General features: G+C 37.6%; 1 protein-coding gene across 3 annotated transcripts in view; it reads right to left on the bottom strand.

Moving 5' to 3' along the window:
- Window positions 1-1104: 1104 nt before the first annotated feature.
- The window catches only part of Fam126b (family with sequence similarity 126 member B), a 67412-nt gene continuing 58644 nt past the window's right edge, over window positions 1105-9872 (bottom strand). For all 3 annotated transcript variants that reach the window (XM_045148154.1, XM_045148157.1, XM_045148156.1), the window contains one exon: window positions 1105-3329. In XM_045148154.1, coding sequence (XP_045004089.1) covers window positions 2731-3329 — 599 coding nt within the window. In that variant the 3' untranslated portion in view covers window positions 1105-2730. The remainder of the gene's footprint in view (window positions 3330-9872) is intronic.

Raw genomic sequence — 9872 nt, 5'->3', positions numbered from 1 at the left:
TAACTCATTCCATTTCAATTATATCTTATACAGAAAGACCCTGAATGTAAAGTTTAAACTAAATGAAATATTTTTCACTGGGGCCAAACAGATCATTTCAAAGAATCGAAAACAAATATTTCAGGGTCATGAAATATTAATGGCCATGTATATATACAAAAATCTACACATATACACATACATATAAATGAAATCCTCTAAGATGAAAAAAATCTTAAAAACCATGTTTTCAGTTACAGAATTTCTTTCTTTCTTTCCTTCCTGCTCTTTCTTTCTCTTTCTTTTTCCAGAGGTAGGGTCTTGCTCTAGCCTAGGGTGACCTGGAATTCACTCTGTAGTCTCAGGCTGGCCTCAAACTCACAGTGATCCTCCTACCTCTGGGATTAAAGGAAGGCATGTCCCACCACACCTAGCAGTTACAAGATTTCTGATCAAAGAAATTTTTCTTATATTTCTTTCAGCTTTTCCCACAGTTTGAAATTATTTGGTATTTCTTCAATGCTTTAACTAAAATTAGGAATGATTTAGATTCCAGCGTATGCATAATTGGATTAAAAACAGCCTCTTATCCTATAGAAACTAGGCATTTCTGCTACAAAATGACTGAGCTGCAGCCATAGTTGAGATCTCCCTTTATGTACTAGAACCTGCTTTCTTTACTATGCTAGAAACACATTTACTTCACTTATTTTGGCTGTTCAGAAATTCTTTTCATTTACCTAATACCCTTTGGTTAAATAAAAAGACATAAGAGATATCTAAAGTATGTCTTTGTGATAAATACATATATATACTAAACACATATACACAAAAATTAATAAATCACCTACTAACCTTAGCTTGACTACAAACTTTGGCAAAACTGTAGATATTAGTTCAGGTTTTACTGCTCTGTTTTCATAGGTGCTGAAAAATGTTATAAGCCACCAAATACAAGCAAGAACCTCACTATTCTTATGATGATTCTAATATAAAGCCCCTTTAAAAGAAGCTCTTCCAAAGACATGGGGTGGGGAAAAATTTACATGTGATAAAGACACATTTTTCTGGTTATTTATCAAAATCTATTGTAATTGGTAAAGATAAACGTTAATAGGAGAATACTTGCTTTCTATAAACTCAGTATATTTTTCTTCCACAATAACAAACATGTCTAAATGTACACAGATATGTTTAACCGATATATTTGTTGGATGAATAATTTGCAGCAGTTCAAGTCACAATACTGATTTTCAAAAACCCAACATATTCCTTTCTTTTCAAACATTAGAGCCTGAGACCCAGAAGGGGTTATAGTAAAGTCTTATCCAATCAAATCAGAACAAAGAAATTTAAACCAATAAAGTACTTTTGTTCCCATTTAGCAGTTACTAAATGCTACTTACATACATTCAACATCCAGCTTACTGGCATGATTTCAAAGTTTTATAAAAATGACAGACTTTGTAGATATGATTAGAAGATACACAAATTGCATTGAACACAAAGGCAGTGTGGTCCTTGTAGGAGAAATTAAGTCAGTACCCCCTGGTAGAAATATTCTATAAAAATGTGTCACATTGAAGCATCAGTGTTTTCAGCCAATTATCTATCCCTGATGTATTTCCTTGGAGTATATGATCTATCAGAACTTTAGGTTTCTTAATCCAGTATCTGACTGAATTTAGGTACATCTAGAAAGCAGCTGAAAGGGTTTCTCCAATAGTCTGACATCACACAAAGTGGACTGAGAAATCCCTCTCTTTACCTGAAGACGTACAATTCTACTTCAGTCATCATCAGCTCACAAAGGGGGAAAAAACAAAAAACAAAAAAACTTCCCCTCACATACAATCCCACACAAGCTAAACAAAAAGCACCCCTCCCCCCACGAAACCCCAGCACCAAAGTGTCTATCATTCCTGGAAATAGAACATGGCCCTTGGATTCTCTGATTTGTTAGTTCAAACTTCAAGGACAAAAATGCCCTTAAATCCTTGTGGGAAGAGGGAAGACATGTTGCTAATGACTAGAGAGCCATTGAGAAAGTGCATTATCAATTACACAACCAACTTAGAGCCCCACCCTCCAATAAAGGTGGTCACAAATTGATTCAAATGCCTCCATAATTAAACATGTATGTCCTAGGGATTAAGGGAAAAGTTGGGGAAAAAAGAGCTACCCTCATTTTAATGAAAAGTGCAGCAGTCTACCACCTTTCCCCATGCTTCTCAATAATATACAATTGCACAGACTCAGAGAAGTCCAAAGTCATAGCAGAATCTCTGAGGCACTCCTGGTTAACAGAGAAAAAAATATGATCCAGTTATCTTCATAGTTCCATAGATTATGTGAATAAACCCGTTTTGTTTTTAAACAAAAGCCAAAGAATCATTTCATAGGGATCATATACACCATTTCCTCGAACATATCTCAGTCTCACAGTGTTGAAATGGGACTGATCAGCCTACGATGGATTGCACATCACCCAAGGAGAAAGGAAGGCATGGAAAAGGCAAACATTTTATACTGCTTCACAAACACATTTACAAGGAATAGGTAAAGAAAGGATATAGGAAGGAAGGAAAAGAAAACCTTATTGCTGTTTCCATACAAAATACAGTATGAAGATACCTAAACTAACTCAAATCTGATTACAATCCAACAATATTTTCACAATGTGGGATGAAGTGTCTTGCACAATGAAATGTTCAGTCTAGACAGTTAAGCAGAAAGGAGAGGATGTCAGAACTACACCTGGGATATGAGCTGCATATTGAAACTTGGGGATCGAGACTGCTTGGTTAAGGGGGCTCCTGGGCTGAGGAGCTCTTTACCTTCTCCAGTTTGACCTAGCCGGTCTTCCTGTAGACTGATAGTTGAGTATCGATTAGTATTGTTAGCTGCTAGATTAGTAGCTCCCTCAGTGCCAACCCCAATGCTGGTACTTGCTTGACTGCCATTTACATAGTCAAATGATTTACTTGAGGAAGCACTGGCTGTCCGGATTAGACTTAAACTACTGGTTTTTGGCACCACCTGGCCAGCAGGCAGGCTCAGGTGTTTCTTCATTGGTGTCAGCTCAATTGAATCTACACTAAGATCAGCTGGTTGCTGTACAAACTGCTTGCGAACTCCTGAATCTCGAGGGCTATCACTGGATTTGATGGCAGATGCTGTTTCTTTGTCTTTGGCTGAACGCCCAGTTGCTACCTTCCGTAGGCTTCCCCTCTGAGAAGAGGATGGTTTGGTCCCGATTGGCTGGCTGCTGAGGGAAGCCCCAGATGAAAATCCTTCATCTGCATCATTCAGGTTTACAGACTCCTCTCCTCCATTTAGACCTTCTGCACCTAAAAAATAAACCAGACAGACTCAGCTAAACTAAGCACAGAGCAGCTGCAAATAGCACTGACCTAATCTCTTAAATGTTTGCAGCAGGTTTGCAATGGCTTTAGTACTTTAAGTAATTTAAGATAAAAAAAAAAACCTCTACACAGAATTCTAATAAGCCAATGTTTATTTCATTTTGTCTACTTTTTATAAAAGGAACACAAACATTACCTAGTATACTATTACTATTCAGGCATAAAAGATTAAGTGAAATTCAAAAAACATTAAGTAAATTTAAAACTTTTGTTATACAAATCTTAATACATTGTCATTCATGTGAAGTGACCATAGCTGTTTATTATAAAACAAAATCTTTTCCTCATATTTTTTAATCTGCCATAAAAAAGACTGTGAAGACTCTTCTAATTTCAGCTACCCTGAATTATACCAAGTCATTTAAGCCTATAGACCAACTCTTTTCTTTTTTTGGTTTTTCGAGGTGGGGTCTCACTCTAGCCCAGGCTGACCTGGAATTCACTATATAGTCTCAGGGTGGCCTCGAACTCACAGCGATCCTCCTACCTCTGCCTCCCAAGCGCTGGGATTAAAGGCGTGCGCCACCACGCCCGGCTTAGACCAACTCTTTTAACCTGTAATAAAGTTGTAAGTACTCAACAGCTAGCTCTTCTACAGAGCTTTAATATTTTTAAAATAGAACTAGTAAATCTGCTAACTCAACTAAGAAGCTACATTGTTGCCACATCATTGCTGTCACAATCATATTGTGTTTTATGAACACATTTACACACTAGTTTCCATGGTTTTCGGATCAATCAATATGAAGAAAATACTGATTTCAGGTAGAAAGGACAAGGAACTATCAGAGATACCTATATTGTGAATTTCTATAAAGGTTTCTTTTTTTGTTTTGTTTCCTTGAGGCAGTCTCACTCTAGCCCAAGCTGGAATTCACAGGGAAAGCCTCCCAGTGCTGGGACTAAAGGCATGCCCTGCCATGCCTGGCCCTACTTTCCTTTATTTATTTATTTATTTATTTTTGAGGTACGGTCTCTTTCTAGCCCAGGTTGACTGGAATTCACTATGTAGTCTCAGAGCAGCCTCAAACTCACAGCACCCCTGCCTCCCAAGTGATGGGGTTAAAGGCGTGCGCCACCACAACTAGCTACTTTACATTCTTATCATTGAGCTTTATTACTGTCACATTCACAAAATATTGTAGCATTCCATTCCATTTCTTGCAGGAAATGCAGTTAGTAAAAGAATCTTAAACTTGAGTTTCAAGGGAAAAGAAGTGGATATACAACAATGAGCTTTGTGGTTTCCAGACAGCCCAATTCTCTACATGAAAATGTGACCAAGCATTCTTAGAAATACATTTACATTATTAAATACTTTTTCTAGACTTTAATAAAATATTAATTTATAAAACATACATTAATATTATACTTAAAGTAAAATGTTAATCAACAATACAAACGATTACTACTTTGATACTAATTACATAAGCAAAATATATATAAAAATATTTAAACACAATCTTTTATTTAACATAGTACCTGGAAAAATAAAAAATATTTTCTTAGCTATATGTTCTCACATGGATAAGTTCTTCTAAAAGTCTGAATAGGCTAGCCTTAAAGCAAAAGCCACCTTGTTTTATACATATATATGAATATCTCCAGCAGTTTAATAATGTTTAATCATCATGCAAAGCCATGTGAAAATGCATTTACTAAGAATAGTAGCAGCTGACACCACTTCTCTCAATCCCTTCAAAACTGTATACAATGTGCCTCAAAAATAAAATTTTAAATTATATTTATATATAATTTTAAATAATTTACTGAAATATAAAGAACTTCAAAATATCCAAGAACAGTTATTGTTCAGATAAACCATTAGTAATATAAAACTGAAAGTGAACAGAAATGCATCATTAGGTTTACTTATCTAAGTAAGAAAGGAGACTGAGAGATCTAGTGGTAGCTTGAATCTTAATATTCATGCAGACTCGATGCCCAAGCAGTATGGCCATAAAAGGAATGATATCATAAAAGCCACCATGCAAGAAGATCTACTATTTTTTGTGTTTTAGAAAATGTTTCAAAATCAATGAATACTGACTATACTTCAATCATAGGCATAACTTCTCAATTTAAACATATAATAAACACATTTTAAATTATAAAACTCAAAAACCATCACACTACAAAAAGGTTAAGTAAATTATATATCTATAATTCAACAAAACCCCAGTATGGGCTGCAGAGATGGCTTAGCAGTTAAGGGCTTGCCTGTGAAGCCTAAGAACCCCAGTCCCAGGCTAGATTCCCCAGGACCCTTGTTAACCAGATGTACAAGGGGGGCGCATGCATCTGGAGTTTGTATGCAGTGGCTCAAGGCCCTGATGCACCCATATTCTCCCTCTCTCTCTCTCCCTCCCTCTCTCTCTCTCCCCCCCCATCTGTGTGTGTGTGTGTGTGTATCTATATATATCTGCCTCTTTCTTTTTGCCTGTTGCTCTCAAACAAATAAATAAAAATAAACCAAAAAAAAAATTTAAAAACCACAAGTAAAGCCGGGTGTGGTGGCGCACGCCTTTAATCCCAGCACTTCGGGAGGCAGAGGTAGGAGGATCACCGTGAGTTCAAGGCTGCCCTGAGACTACACAGTGAATTCCAGGTTAGCCTGAGCCAGAGTGAGACCCTACCTCAAAAAAAAAAAAAAAAAAACCCAAAAAACAAAACAAACAAACAAAAACAACATGTATACCAGAGTCATTAAGACTTCTCATGGTGTGGTGTTGCACGCCTTTAATCCCAGCACTCGGGAGGCAGAGGTAGGAGGATCACCGTGAGTTCAAGGCCACCCTGAGACTACAGAGTTAATTCCAGGTCAGCCTGGACCAGAGCGAGACCCTACCTCAAAAAAAAAAAAAAAAAAAAAAAAAAGACTTCTCATGGATTTTAAGCAATTTCTTTCTGTTTAAAAACTTCAAGAAAAACAATTCAGAACATCTTTTCCTTTGATAATAACATATATGACACCAAGAATATAAAAGTGAAGAGAATTTTTTTCGGGTTTTTTTTTTCTTTTTGGTTTTTCAAGGTAGGGTCTCACACTAGTCCAGGCTGACCTGGAATTCACTGTGTAGTCTCAGGGTGGCCTCGAACTCACAATGATCCTCCTACCTCTGCCTCGCTAGTGCTGGGATTAAAGGCGTGCGTCACTACGCCTGGCTTCTTTTTTTTTTTTTTTTGAAGACAAGGTATCATTGTAGCCCAGACTGAACTTACAGCAATCACTTTACCTCAGCCTTCCAAGTGTGAACCATTATGCCTGGCTTAAAGGAAAGGATTTTTTAAAAAACTGTATGTGCATGTATGCATATGCATTTGGAGGCCAGAGGACAACTACTTCAGGTGTCAATCTTTTTTTTGTTTTGTTTTTTGGTTTTTCGAGGCAGAGTCTCACACTAGCTCAGGCTGACCTGGAATTCACTCTGTATTTTTAGGGTGGCCTCAAATTTACGGCAATCCTCCTACCTCTGCCTCCTGAGTGCTGGGATTAAAGGTGTGCACCACCATGCCTGGCTCAGGTCTTTAGGAATACTGTTACCATTTTTAGACAAAGTCTCTTATTGGCCTGGAACTTATCAATTGGGCTAGACTGGCCTGGCCAGCAAGCCTCAGAGATCTGCCTGTCTCTATCGCTACCATACCTGGCATTTGTTTTTCTGGGGTTCTGGGAATAGAACTCAGTTTCTGAAGCTTGCAAGACAAGCACTTTACTAAGCCATCTCCCATCTCCTCAGTCCCTGAAATTTATTTTTAATTAACCTTTTTGTTTTGTTTTGTTTTTCAAGGTAGGGCCTAATTCACTATGAGGTCTCAGGGTGGCTTCAAACTCATGGCAATCCTCCTACCTCTGCATCTCAATTGCTGGGATTAAAGATGTGTGCCACCATTCCTGGCTTAATTAACCTTTTTATTCATAGCTGCCAATACCCATATATTTAGCATTTACCAATGTTGATTTTAAAGCATGATTAATCTGGATTAAAAGGTAAAACAAGCCAGGTGTGGTAGTTCATGCCTTTAATCCCATCACACAAGAGGCAGAAGTAGGAGGACTGCCATGAATTCGAGGCCACCCTGAGACTACATAGTGAATTCCTGGTCAGCCTGAGACCCTACCTCAAAAAACTACACACACACACACAAAATTAAAGGTAAAACAATTTTTTTTTTTTTTTTTTTTTTTTTTTTTTTGGTTTTTCAAGGTAGGGTCTTACTCTAGCTCAGGCTGACCTGGAATTCACTATGTAGTCTCAGGGTGCCCTTGAACTCACTGTGATCCTCCTACCTCTGCCTCCCAAATGCTGGGATTAAAGGCATGCAACACCATGCCTGGCGGTAAAACAATTTTTTAGGAATTGCAAGCACACTCAAAAACTTACGTTTCCTTATGGCTATATACCCCGACATTTTCCCTGAAACTAAAGTTTTGCTAATAATAGATACTAAGACTGAATATTTTAATAGAACTTAATAGGACATTAAAGAGAAATTACTACCTTGGTTGTTTTATCAAAGTATATGATTAATGAATTGGAAGTAATGCTTCAGACTAGTCCCATACTTACTTAAATTTTATCTACTGTTAATTTATATAGTACTATACTAATACACATACTGCAACATCCTAACAATGACTGTAGACATATATCAAATGGCTCAGTCAAAAAAACTGTTGAGAAAATAAGTTGTTCAATTTGGGCCCATTTTGGGTTCCATCCTATTGAAAGTCTCATTTTTATGCATTTAAAACACGATTTAACTAATTTCTAGGAATAAGACAAAAAGATATATAAGGCAAAAAGGGATGGCCATATATTCCATTACCACATAAAGTCTCTAAAACGGTGCCAACTTCTTTGGGTCACTAGGCCATGCACATGCAATGCTGTTAAAATGAAATAAGGCAGACTTTGCAAATGGGCAAGGAACAGAGGGCAGATTTAGATTCTTACTGAGCATGTTCAAATTTCTAATGCATCAATAAGCAAGAGACTGCCTAAAGGTACATGTTAAATGCTTATTGTCTGTGTGTTTGGTCTTTAAAATAAATAAAAACATGTAATCTCTCTGAAGGCTACACAGTGGCAGATTCCAGTGGCAATCTATTAAGCAGTAAAAAACTATTTGCCTGCAGTTCTCTCTTTTGCAAAACGAATCCCTGTGCCTTTCCATATAAAACAGCAAGTAAATACTTTCCTATCAGAGAGAAGCTTTCTTTTATAGTGTGATGGGGGGGGGGAGTTAGAGAATTATCAATTTGTGATACCTATTTTGTAGAAACAAGTATCCACTAGGACATTTAATCTCTAAATAATACATTTCAGTTGTGTTTGGGAGCTAATGCTATACAACCATTATTTATTTTTAAAAGTTGTGAGAGCTGGGTGTGGTGGTGCATGCCTTTAATCCCAGCACTTGGGAGGCAGTGGTAGGAGGATCACGGTGAGTTCAAGGCCACCCTGAGACTACATAGTGAATTCCAGGTCAGCCTGGGCCAGAATGAAACCTTACCTTGAAAAACCAAAAAAAAAGAGAAAAAAAAAAGTTGAGAGAGCCGGGCAGGGTGGTGCACGCCTTTAATCCCAGCACTGGGGAGGCAGAAGTAGGAAGATTACCATGAGTTCAAGGCCACCCTGAGATTCAAAGCCACCTACATAGTGAATTCCAGGTCAGCCTGAGCTAGAGTGAGACCTTACCATAGAAAACCAAAACCAAACAAAAAAAGTTGTGAAATGGGTCTGGAGATGGCTTAGTGTAAAACACTTGTAAAACCACAAAGCCAAAGGACCCAGGTTTGATCCCCCAGGACCCATGTAAGCCAGATACACAAAGTAGCACATATATCTGGAGTTCTTTTTCAGTGGCTAGAGGCTCTGGCAGGCCCAATCTCTCTCAAATAATAAATAAAAATATTAAAATGTGTGCATCATGACAGCAAATTTATTAGAAGAGAGATGTTAGTAATTCACTTGTTGGACCTACACAACTTAATCTACAGTTTCTAAGAAGCCAATCAATACCAGCAAACTCTGTCAAAAAGACAGATAAATCTTATCAACTGAACATCCTAGGAGTACAGACAAATTTGCCAGGTCTATTTTAATTTCTTTTTTCTTTTCTTTTTTTTTTCTTTGGTTTTTCGAGATAGGGTCTCACTCTGGTCCAGGCTGACCTGGAATTAACTCTATAGTCTCAGGGTGGCCTTGAACTCATGGCGATCCTCCTACCTCTGCCTCCCGAGTGCTGGGATTAAAGGCGTGCGCCACCATACCCGGCTTTATTTTAATTTCTTATATACTGTCTTAAAATTCTCCTCAAATTTTTAAAAGAATGATTTAGCATATGCACACATTAATGCTGACTACTGAGGCGTGTGTCCATTGGGCATATTTTTTCTTTTCTAATGTTAGAATAGACATGCTCAGTAATGAACACTGCCAAGCATTTGCAGACTTTTTGAAA

The sequence above is a fragment of the Jaculus jaculus genome, chromosome 4 (genome assembly GCF_020740685.1).
Source record: "Jaculus jaculus isolate mJacJac1 chromosome 4, mJacJac1.mat.Y.cur, whole genome shotgun sequence".
In the NCBI taxonomy this organism is placed as follows: domain Eukaryota; kingdom Metazoa; phylum Chordata; class Mammalia; order Rodentia; family Dipodidae; genus Jaculus; species Jaculus jaculus.
Note: the sequence above shows the minus strand (reverse complement) of the source record. Positions and strands in the feature narration are given on the sequence as shown.